At 36.4% G+C, this 12,828-nt stretch overlaps 1 protein-coding gene across 1 annotated transcript; it reads left to right on the top strand.

Annotated features, from left to right (window-relative positions):
* Positions 1–9,177: 9,177 nt before the first annotated feature.
* On the top strand, positions 9,178–12,554 carry LOC133726999 (indole-3-pyruvate monooxygenase YUCCA2-like). The gene is made up of 4 exons (XM_062154626.1): positions 9,178–10,151; positions 10,959–11,207; positions 11,301–11,423; positions 11,811–12,554. Exons 1-4 carry the CDS (start codon positions 9,441–9,443, stop codon positions 12,045–12,047), a joined length of 1,320 nt encoding a protein of 439 aa, XP_062010610.1. The 5' UTR covers positions 9,178–9,440; the 3' UTR covers positions 12,048–12,554.
* The last annotated feature ends 274 nt before the right edge of the window (positions 12,555–12,828 follow it).

Here is a 12,828-nt window from a genome sequence, read left to right as displayed (position 1 = left end):
GCAGTTAGGGTTCTAAAGCGGCTTGGTGGTTGTTTCGGTCAGCTGTTCATGAACAAGCGAACAGCAGCGGCCTAACAAATTAGGGGCTACTATATATACCAACGTGCTGCAGCAAATTTGGGCTATGTTTCGTTTATTAGTGCTTTCTGCATTTTACAAATTGAAATTAAATTTTCTCTACTGTAAGTCTGCATGCACTGTTCCATTGATCTGCAATCTGCACAAGTACATCACTACCGCATATTAACGCTGAGATTTGAAACATGAAATCAGTGGAAACTGGAAAGAACTTAATATAAAAACTACAAGGGGATGACTGATAAGATGTAGTACGTTGCCTACTACCACAAGTCTCCACCTATCTAGTTCGCCTTTTGCAAGTTAAATTTGGGTAGAATTATGTCAAAGAAGTGTCCCTTGGTGCATTTAGCAAGTGATGTATTTTGATTTTAGTGGATAAAAAGCGGCCTAGTTGCTAGGATCTTCAACTTCATATATACATAGATTAATTAAGTTTTTGTAATTCCAGAAACCTAATGGACATTGCTCTTCTCATTTCTCAGCGCGTAGCTTCGTTTGCAAACTAACTAAGCTGGCACTCAATTAATATTGTTACTAATGAGTAATGACTAGTCCAGCAATATCCATTCCACGTATATTCTCGGTTTAATCTACACCTTAATCAGTTAATCCTAGCTATTTGGTGACTTCAAATGATCGAGACCCAACATATATAAAATATCAGTAAAGAGTAATTTTTATGGAACAGGAACTTTTCCTATCATGACTCCATCTATATGTTTAATCTCGTAGTAAAAGCTAGGAGAATATTATTTTCTAGACCATGATTAGCATCTTGATGCCATAGATATACCTAATTAGTGTGTCAACTCAGATAGCTTTACTCTGTTAAATAATTATCTGCTCCAATTACGTTATGCTCCCACCTTGATGTGTGATGGTATCATTTTCATAGAACCATAGAAACCAAATTAAAGAAAAAGGCAATGGAATGGCATTGGATCCTCCCTGCTGGAAATTGAAATTAAAGATTAGAATCCTCGTTGACATTAATCATTCTTCAAGAGTTAATTAAGAATAAAAAAGTATATGGTAAGACAATTTGTTCATTTTTATGTCCCATCCATTCTCCATTGGGTAAAAGCTCAACTATATTATAAGACCAATTATATTAGAAGTGACCCTTGCAAATTGCAAACTTTCATTACCCTAATTTATTATATAGCACTATAATATTAAGGTTTAAAGCAAAAAGATCCATCTTAAGACCAATCCACAAGTTTCCATCCTCCATTCCTCGTATCATAGGCTTCAACATAATTAACTTGTCAAGGCTACCTAGCTAGAGCCTAGAGACATCAAGCTAATTAAGGATTAACTGTATATAATTTGTCAGTATGATGGGGCATAAGCTACATTCTTTACGGGTAATGCAAGGGAAATTTGCGCTTGTTGACAACTAAACCATTTCTATCCACACTATATAAGGAAGAATAAGATCTCTGCAGAAAAGAATTAACAATTTACTTTCTTCAATGATTAGAGTTAATTGGATGCTTTCACCCTTCAGGTAGGTGTTCAGCCTTATCATTTGTGTATGAATATTAATCAAATTGGAAGCTGTTTAAATATTATATGTGACAAGATTCTGAAGCTTGGTTTAAAGAAACTATCATTAATTCAGAATATTATATATATTTATACCTGAACTAAAGTATTTGAATAGTGGGAATAAAGAAGATAGAGGAAAGCATGCATGATTCTAAGAAAACCAATAATCTCTCAGGTATATGATTAGATTGGTCATACTAATCAGTAATTAACAACGCTAAGGACTTTTCAAGTTGACTTCTGGAGGCCTTCTCCAAAAAAAAAATAAATAAATAAAATTGACTTCTGGAGGTGATCAAGTAGACCTAATTTAGAAATTGAAAGTTTAATAACACGTAGTTAATGGAAATTAATTAGCAATGCTAGCTATTTTTGAGTCAAATTTTAGCTAAAATAGCTAAAAAGTCATTTTAGCTAGCCACTTTAGAATTACGTCTGCATCAATGCTCTCTATTTTAGCTAGTTTTGAATTTATATTATTTTTTTAATGAATATTAAATAATTTAAATGTATTTATAAATTACATAAAATAACTTAAAATGAATGTTTTAAATTATAGAGAGTCTTATCCCGCTCTCTATATTTATGAGCGAGATAACTAAAAGTTATAATAGAGAGCCACTTAGGAGTCTGGTGCAGCTGCTAAAATAGATAAAAAGCTAAACATGTTCTCCAAAATAGCTAAGGAGCCACAATAGAGAGTCTGCTGAAGATGCTCTAACAGTACCATATATCACTATCAAATTAGTGCAAGAAGAACTGGGATTGATTAAAACTTGTCACAAGAGCTATGGATGCATGTATTTATGATTCATGTGAAGTGTTACGTACGTAAAATATATGGAATTAGTGTTCAGCAAGGAATGTTAAGGATTCTTCTGAATTCGTCCTTATATTCCTAGTGAAATGTATTTAAGTCTGAGGTTCAATGATGATTGATGATGATGGCCACGAATGATGGTCCGAAATAAAATTACTGGTTTGCTTCTTCTGAGCACTGCATGAGACTGATGGAATTCGATCATGAGCGTACTGATTCGCTCAAGATGAGATTGACAAATCGATGTTCTCCATGAAACCCTAAAGAAATTGACAATTCATTGCGAAGTAGTACTAGTTTGGGTATGTAGAAGTTGACCCAGTGACATTCCCTTTCTGAGTCCTTGAAATTGAGACATCTAATCACATGCACGATAACATCGATTAATCACATATAAATAAGTCATTTCTACCCGCAGGCCGCAGTGACCTTAAAAATTCCTCATTGCTGTCCTACTGTGAAGAAGAGATTACGATAGAATACGTTTAAGAGGATAATATCCTCGTTGAGTCATTGTGGATCGTTTCTTCGTAGATTATTAGATTTCGACGTAAATTAAGTTGTTATAAATGCACGTGTTTTTGGATATACCGTATACCAATCCTTTATCATTTCACTAATAAAACAACACTTCCCCTACTAATTAACGAGTTCTAAAATGACCTAACATAATGATTTCCACATAATTAACAGAGTTTGGTAAGGTTAGGGTAACATGTACAATATAAAAGCTATTGTATAATTTGCATTAGTGCTTCCTAAAAAATAACAACTATTGTACAAGAGCATGTTTTAGCTTGTCTTTGCCTACTGGTTTTGCAATAGCCAATAGTTTTGCAATGGCCGTTTTGAACTCTGATGCCCTAAGCGTGGCTAAAGAAAACAGCTATTTTTTCGTACTAGATCGTGAAACTTACCATCACCAAGAAAATGAGAAAGAAAACAAGTGGAAGCTAAAAATGTGGTTTTGTGCACGTACGCAGCGAAGCATATTCAAGGGATCGAGTAAAAGAATCTGGCCAGGGAGGTAGGAAGATACCATACCATTGGCTACATTTTTTGGTTTAGGTCTGTTGATGAGAGAAAACAAACAATAGCTTGGAAAGAGATTCTCCAAAAGCCACGGGGATCCAGCTAGGGATCGATAGTGGGCATTGCATGCAATTGTGACAAGGCAATCACAACTTCAAACTTGAAATAGCCTGCTTTGATTCTCACTCATCCTCCCACAAAGAAATCTATCCCAATTACCGAAGTCTGTAAATCCCACGAGGGCCCAATATGCTTCTTTTTCCTTTTGTTAAGGAAATAGACTCGTATCATAACAGATTAGGAAATTCTTGAAAAAGTTAAAAAAAAAAAAAAATTAGAAATAGGTAGTCAAACATATGTTCAAGGTTATTTTTTCTTCTTTTATAGCACAATTAGTCAATTACGGCACTCTTGCAAAGATTTTGAAAGTAAAATAGAAAATTGATTTAGGAGAGTATATGTTTTTTGTTCTATACGTGTTGTGTGATTATATACGCGTCTAATTCTCCAGTTAATAGATACTAGCAACCGGCACACACGCGATGCGTGTGCAAACTTGATTTAGGCATTTCAGTATATGTAAGCCCACAAAATCTATATTTTAAGTCACTATATGAGCTTCATTTTGTTTTTTCACTCCTAAGTTGCTTGCTTGTAATTTCAAATATTCAAAGATAAATATTAGAATTCGAATACGGGATACAACTTACAATTTAATTCAATCTAAGTAACAACTTGTAACATATCAATTTCCAATACACTAACATAAAATCAATAAATACCTGTTATCAATTTAATAAAATGTTCCAATAAAAAAATTGTCAAAAAAGGAAAAAGAAAAACAGCAACTATACAAATTTCACTTTACTGTTTTAGCCCAATCGTACTATATATCACCACCACTGAGTACCAAATTAAGATGATCTCATATGACTATATGAGTAGTTCACAAAATTAAAGTGAGCTTGCAATAAAGAATGGGAAGATAAAAGTAGATTAGAATCCTAACTAAATTTGAATCAAAGTCATGGAAGATTTTGTTGAGCTGATGCATGGAATTTCCTCTTCATGAGCTGCTGAGGCAGATGCCATTCCACTATATGAAGACGTGTTGGTTCCTCCACTTGTAAAACTGCAAGCATGATAGTTTGTTGAACTCATAGATAACATTCTTGTTCGATAATTTATACGTTGTCTTTCGCAGCGTGAAAGACGCCGTTGACGGTGTTGGGGTGTCATTGCACAAATTCAATATGCATCAACAACTTAAACGGGACAGAGACCTGGGTATTGTAGCAAAAGAATACAATTATATAAATCATAGACATAATAGACAGAATCAAGTCAAACTCATTGATTATCACTTTTATTACATATATGCTAAAGTTAACTACATATATAGTAAAGCTATTGAAATTCATTGATTATGAGAATGAAGTTGTGGTCGCTGCAGTTGTACAAAATCTAACCAATGATTTATAAATAATCTAACTAACATTCTGGAGTGGAGACAACGAAGAGGAGTTGAACTCCAAAACTTGTGTTCAAACCTACATACAAAGAGGAATCAAAGAATGAACATAAGAAGAGTTGATCGAATTCCATACCAGAACCATCATTCATGTACCCATCAAAACTCACGGCTTTGGAGAAACAAAAAAGTGAAAGAAAAAGAAATTGAAGGCACACTTGCCAAACCTAAAAGTAATTGGGTCCAGAAGTATGGGTATCAAATTGCGATCCTTAAAAGAAAATCAGAAATCAATTAGGGATGGAATTAGACTCTCTGAAGAGGGAAAAAAATCTACTGAAGGAAAAAATCAAGAATCAATGAATTAGAGATTAGGGGTAGAATTAGATTCCTTGAAGGAAAAAATCTATTAAAAATTGAATGAAACTCACCATCTGTAGAAGAGATGGACATAACTTCGGAGGTCTTCTATGAAAAGGTGAACCCAATATCTTGGCAGTTGGGAGTTGAAAAGCTTTTGCAAGAGTGAAGAAATTATCCATAATTAGAAGTGCCAAGAGAGCAGTTGAGGTTGAATTAAACGTCGAGAGAGTAGTTCCCTGTTTTCATGAACGTGGAAGAACACGAACCCAAATTTTTTTATGTTTTCAGTTTTATTTAATTTTTTATTGTTTTAGTATTTTGACGATTATGTCCTAGGAGAATAAAAATTATACTTTGTTTTTTAATATTTTAAGGGTATTTTGGTACACTTTTTTAGTTTTGGCTAACAAAGCATGTTCTGTTAATATTAGTATAGATATAATCCTCAACTCAATCCTATATCTTCTTTTGGTAATGATGATCACGACCTACTAGTTAGCTACTTGGTTGTTACTCTCTAATTTCTCCATCACCAACCATCCCAATCTCTAAGATAGCTCTTTGCATTGGTATTAGATTAGTGAATAAAAAAGAGATTCACGAATATATGTTGAGAATATATACATGTTTTATGGAAAAAATGAGACATTGCTTATGAATTTATAAAGGTTTGGGTCACTCCATCCATTGGTAGTTAGTTTTGGATATGAACTCCATATTACTTTATCATAGTATCAGAGCAGATTACCCACGTGTTTGGTTTCAGCGATGACCACACTCACCGTCACCCAATATAACTTGTTCACGTATATAGCTTGAGAAATCGCCACATGTGTGGGGGCGTGTTGAGAATGTGTATAAATATAACTCCCACATACAAAAAAAATATAACTTTGTTTATGAGTTTATAAGGATTTGGGCCTCTCCATCAATTGTCAATTCACTCAATTGGTTTTGGATGTGAACTCTTAATTACTTTATCTGTTGAGAATTAATGTGTATAAATATAACTCCCACATTAGAAAAATATAAGTTTACTTACGAGTTTATAAGGGTTTGAGTCACTCCATCCATTGCCACTTGGTTTTGGATGTGAACCCCATATTACTTTATCATAGTATTAGAGCGGGTTATCCCATGTGTACATGCCTAACGGCTATACAGGCTCCACGTCACCCAAAAGTTGTCCACGTGTATGGCTTGAAAATTTGCTACACGTGCGGGAGCGTGTTGAGAATAAATACATCCTACATGGGAAAAACGAGACATTGTTTGTGAGTTTATAAAGGTTTAAGCTACTTCATCCATTATCAATTGATTTTGAATGTGAATCTCATATTACTTTATAAGAATATATGACATCTAAAAGAGCTAACAATCATTACGGCTACGTGGAAATATCATTTAGGGTCAATATGATTTCCTTAAATATCATTAGGGTCAATATGATTTCCTTAAAAAGAAAATATATATTCTCTTCATCAAAGCATGTGTGGTCCATCAAACCTATCTCCAAATCTCCAATGTGCAAACCACACCTGGTCACTCCAAAATATCCACCGATTTCGAAACTATTGGTTGACCGTGTATGGTTCATATCATCACCACATTCACCGGGTTTGATTGTGTTAGTACTTGGTACTTCCACAACTGTGACTAGTCCTCGTAACCAGTTAGAAACTATGTTTTTTGCTCTCTCTCTCTCTCTCTCTCTCTCTCTCTCTCTCTCGTCCTCCCAACTTTGACAACTGTGACTAGTCCTTAGTCATAAAAAAAAAAAACTGTGACTAGTCCTTCACTTTTATTTTCATTCATTGATGTAAAATCTAAAGGTTAATAATACACCACGTCAGCACCGAAGGTATTAATTACCCAAAATTGGGTTTCTCAAGCCTAACGACGTCACTTCTCTCTCTTCTTTCCAGTGTGTGCCCCTCATCCTCCTCCTCATCATCATAGTCCGGTGAAGACCCCCAGGAAGGTACCCAGGTCGCCGCTTCCTTCTTTTCCTTTTCCCTCATCTTCCTCACTTCCTCTCGCAGTCTGCAAGTCTGCAACCACCAGTTTCCATGTCATGGAAAGATCAAAGTTGATAATGATATATAGATCAATGGAAATACTGATTCAAATTCCAAGCTTTTACCCAAATCTGATTATTTTCATATTTCTTTGGTGGTTTATTAAATTTCATATGTTTTTACAAATTGATGGAATTGGGAGGCTGATAGCTGTAATTATTTTTGAAGACTTCATCTACCCATTATCCATATCTGATTGATGATCACGATGAAGAGGTTTGCTTCTACAGTACATGACTCAATTATACTGAAGTCCACCTTCACCCAGTCACCGTTGGCCGACTGAAGCAGATCCAACACGACGCTTCACCAACTATCGACGGCGACGCATGTAATCACCCAAACATGCAAATGCAAAAGATCAAAAAATCAGATTGAAAACTAACAATCGATGGTGCAAGAGTAATTTTTTCTTTTTTGTCAGAGTGAATTTTCAGAGGAGAGGAATTCCAGAAAATTGACGTCGTTAGTCTTCAGAAACCCAATTAATACTCTTGATGTTGATGCTGATGTGGACGATCATTAACCTTTAGATTTCACATCAACGGATGAAAACATAAGTCAAGGACAGCCAAGGATGAACTCTAGCCAAGGAGAGGATCCGGATCTGCTAGGTGGGTGAAGAAGTTGGTTGTTAGTTAACGGTAGTTATTATACATCTTATAAATGTCCCGCTTAAATTACAACCTTGACCACTGTGCCTAGCAAGCTAGTATATTAGGTGTGTATTGGACCCAAATTCAATCCCACTGTGAATTATTAGACTCAATTTGGATATGCCATCAGAATTAATTTCATTTTCCATTCGGATTTGTCATTTGGTTATAATTAAAGATTGAAAAAAAAACAAAATTGTTATTTGATTGAAAATTGACTCCCTCATAAAGTCTGAATAGAAACCACTGCAAGTGGCCTAGTGGTTCTTGCCTAGTTGGGTGTGCTCCCCAACCTAGGTTCGAACCCCGAAGCTGTCAAAGTGGCGAGGCACTGTGCTGCAATGCACAGTTGGAGCATTTCACATGCGCCGAAGGGGTTTATCTTGGGCCTAGGAAGCCTTTGGGTTCCCCTTGACAAAGTCAAAAAAAAAAAAAAAAAAAAAGCCTGAATAGAATTATATAGTTAGGGCCTTAGAGCAACTCCAACAGTTTCCCCATATTTTGATTTTTCTCTACTTTAGGGAAAAATGAGACTCTTTTGCTCCAACAGATTCCCTATAACTATCCCTATTTTAGGGAAAGTGAGGAAGGAGAAAACCAAATTCCCTATATTTACAGCAATCTCTAAAAATTTAAGGAAGAATATGGAGATTTTAGAGATTGCTGTAAAATAGGGAATCTGTTGGAGTTGGAGAAGAAAAAGATGCTAAAGCTTTGACTTTTGCTTCCCTATTATACAAAAATTATAGGGAAGTTGTTGGAGTTGCTCTTAGGGGTGGTATTCTAATTCCATTTCCCACTGTCAAAGGCAAAATTACATTAATTATCCCTCTAAAAAAATTATATTTCCCCACCAATATTTCTTATAAGTTGACGTCATATATGTACTTTCATTAGTAAAAGGGTTTTATTGAAAATTATAATTTTATATGTCATTCTTATGACTTACCAAATACTATAATAGCAATGAAAAATTAATTCCAGAATTTAATTTTTAGTAATGTTTCAAACACCCACATGAAAATACCAAAATATATTCCATTCCATATCGATATAGAAAGGAAAATAAATCATTTTCCTATTTTAACATTCCTTCTAACCAAACGGGCCTTACTCAATTTTCTAGCTCCCACTCCCTATAATACTAACTCTGTTAGCAAAACTCTTCTCTCCAACTCCTTTGCTCTCCGAGCTCTTTGCCTCTTCTCCATTTGAATCAGAACAAAAACTACCAAACCCTCATTACAACTATTGGTATTGGATAAAACCCTCTGCCCATCCCATTATCATTTCCAACTCTCCTTCTACTCAAAACGCGAGACCTAAACCCCAACTCCATGTCAAGTAGCAATTAATTTCACTCCGCCTAATTTGGTGTTCGATCATATATGGACTTTCTGAAGGAGCTGGAAGGCAAACGAGTGCATGATCCTTTGATTCATTTCCAATCCAAAACAGACATGGCAGCTGCTAAATCGACAAGGCGTATATGGGTCCCGGGGCCAGTGATAGTGGGAGCAGGTCCTTCCGGCTTAGCTGCCGCGGCTTGTCTCAAGGAAAAAGGTATTCCGAGCTTAATCCTAGAAAGGACCAACTGCATAGCTTCGTTGTGGCAGCTTAAGACCTACGACCGTCTCCGTCTTCATCTCCCAAAACAGTTCTGCGAGCTCATACTCATGCCATTCCCTGCAGATTTCCCAACCTACCCAACCAAGCAGCAGTTCGTGAATTACTTAAACGATTATGCCGAGCGCTTTGATCTAAAGCCGGCTTTCAACACGACGGTGGTGAGTGCCAAGTACGATAGTCGTTGCGGGCTTTGGTTTGTTAAGACTTTGGGGTTGAAAAATGAGGAGGCGATTGAGTATGTTTGTCAGTGGCTGATCGTCGCCACCGGAGAAAATGCCCAGGAGGTTGTGCCGGAGTTTGAAGGAGTGAGGGACTTTGGTGGGCCCATTGTCCATACCAGCTCTTACAAGAGCGGCGAGCGCTTCGGGGGGAAGAAGGTCCTAGTGGTCGGATGTGGGAATTCAGGCATGGAGGTTTGCTTGGATCTCTGCGATTATAATGCAAAGCCTTCCCTTGTGGTTAAAAATTCGGTGAGCACACTCCTCGACTTGAATTTAGGTTTTCTTCTTACTCATTTTAATTAAGTATACAATCTTCTGGGTAGACTACTTACTCATATTCATTAATCTTTGATTACATAGCTCCAGATCAGAGTACTTATTCGTATTCATGACGAGTATATTAGATGAAACTGAATTGTTGAAATAGACTTGACAGTGAAAAGTGTATTAAAGAGACCAATTTAAGAGTGTCCTCCAAGCTAGATGATTAGATTCAAACCTAGTCTAGTACTATATTTAAGTTTCTTTGCTTTTCTATAACAACAAAATCTTTTACTTGATTTAGTCATAGGCCACACTTTTTTATGAAAAGAGGTAATTGCTAAATTAATTAGCTAATTAATACACACACTGCCTACTCATGACAGGTAAAAAGTTTCTTCTTGCTGAACACATAATCAGTATAATTAATTTTGGCATGCATGTTGTTGTTGTTGTTGACCTAGTTTACTAGTGAGTGAGTGAGTAAATTAAATGAAGGAGTCTCTGTCTCTCTTTGGCTACTTTCTTGGAATTCGTTTGCATGCGCAAGATCTATGGGTCAGTCAGAAAAGAAACAGAGAGAAGATCTTAAATGTTAGCTATATATATGCTATTTGCAGAGAGTTGCAGAGAATCAGTAAGTGCCTCAGACTGTAGCTAATTAAAGGACACAGAAAACCCACACACAACAAAGCATGACCTCGACTGAGCTCATCTTTATATATTACTAGTTCTTTGGTTTTTGTTTTTAATGCTTTTGGAAAACAAACACTTTAATTTCTCGGTGTTTTGCAGGTGCACATCTTGCCGCAAGAGATACTGGGAATATCGACTTTTGGGCTGTCGATGTGGTTGCTCAAGTGGTTTCCCATGCGCCTTGTGGATCGCTTCTTGCTTCTCGTCTCACGCGTTATGCTGGGCGACACCGCTCGCTTTGGAATCAGCCGCCCTCACCGTGGCCCTCTCGAACTCAAGTCCGTCTCTGGCAAGACACCTGTGCTCGATGTTGGCACCCTCGCTAAGATCCGAAGTGGTCACATCAAGGTGAGGGCACGTACTCTATTAGCTAGACGATAGTAGCTCATCAGTGCGGCTAGTGGTGTTACGTTACTAATCAAATTTTCGATTTCTTAATAGGTGTGCAAGGCAATCAAGCAAGTAAAACATCAATCCGTAGAGTTTATAGACGGGAAAGTGGAGTGTTTCGACGCCATTATTTTGGCAACCGGTTACAGAAGTAATGTGATGTCTTGGTTGAAGGTAGATATTGATGACTTGCTTTGATTAACTTTTTTTTTTTTTTTTTCGGTCAACCTATTTGCGTTTGTGGGTACAAGTGTGGAAATTATTCTATGCACCGACGGTGCAAATGACCAAACACTTAAAAGATGATCTCAACCTTGATATTTATAATTAATATTTTTATTAATAACCTAAGAGTGTATTTAATATAATCTAACCATCCATTTATGTCGGTGCACTGAATCCTCCTCCATACAAGTGGCAAAAAGAACTTAGGTACCTGTCAGCCCATAACCTCCGCCCCTAAGCTGTGGAATTATTGATATCCATTAGAGTTTTTGATCCCTAATCGTGGTTACGAAAATGATGAACTCTTATTATAGTTTTTAATTTCTTCTTTTTCAGGAAACGAGCATGTTTAGTGAAAAAGATGGATTGCCGCGGAAGGCTTTTCCGAACGGATGGAAAGGGGAGAGCGGGTTGTATTCGGTGGGGTTTACACAGCGTGGGCTGTTAGGCGCTTCTCTGGATGCAAAGAGAATTGCAGAAGATATCGAGCATCGCTGGAAAGCTGATAACGCCACCCATCTCATGCCCCGCTTGGTCACTTGTGCTTGTGCTTCTCCACTAGCAGAACCCTAGCTCGCTCCTCCTTCAAAGAATTTAGGGATATATCGATGTGCTAAATGAAGATTAAAGAAACATGTTAATTAAGGTCCCTGTAAAGCTAAGAAGGAAAAAAAACAAATAAAAATAAAAGTTGTGGGTCATTTCTAATCATGAAAGTGAAGTACTTAGGGAGGTCAGATTTTAGAAAAGTTTAGTACTTCTTTTGGGGGGACGGGGTAGTTCTCAATGGGGCTATTATCTTGTAAATTGCTACTCTTTTGCTTTAGCTAGCTGGCTAGGATCGATGAACATATTAGGCTTGCGGGTGTTGAGATTTGATTACTTTTGTATCTGGTTTAAGATGGTGTGTATGAAGTATAAAGTATATATCTGCATTTTTCATTGGAATTGTGATATTTTGGTGTATTTATAGAGAATATGACCGATATTTCATCAATGTTTTGAAATATGCCATCAGTTTGGTTGTCTGTCTATTTATCCTATTGTAATACGTATTGTGGGCACAATTTCATATAATTTAAGTTTGGTGCGGCTATTGCCATCCTACTAACTACTTTGTTCACCCTACATATATTTTGTTAATTTCAAGTTTACTTTGTTCACCCATTTGTAGTACTCAAAATACATTTTTTCCAATGTAGGGTTTAACTTGAATTCTTTTTCTATTTGGCTTCCTTTCTCATCTCTCTCAATTCTGTTGTAATTCCCTAACAAACGAAATAAAAACCTGTATCTTTCAGTCCTACGATCATAAACGAAGAAACATGAAAACAAAAATGCGATTACTTCATGT

Source organism: Rosa rugosa, chromosome 1 (genome assembly GCF_958449725.1).
Source record: "Rosa rugosa chromosome 1, drRosRugo1.1, whole genome shotgun sequence".
NCBI classification, from domain to species: domain Eukaryota; kingdom Viridiplantae; phylum Streptophyta; class Magnoliopsida; order Rosales; family Rosaceae; genus Rosa; species Rosa rugosa.
Note: the sequence above shows the minus strand (reverse complement) of the source record. Positions and strands in the feature narration are given on the sequence as shown.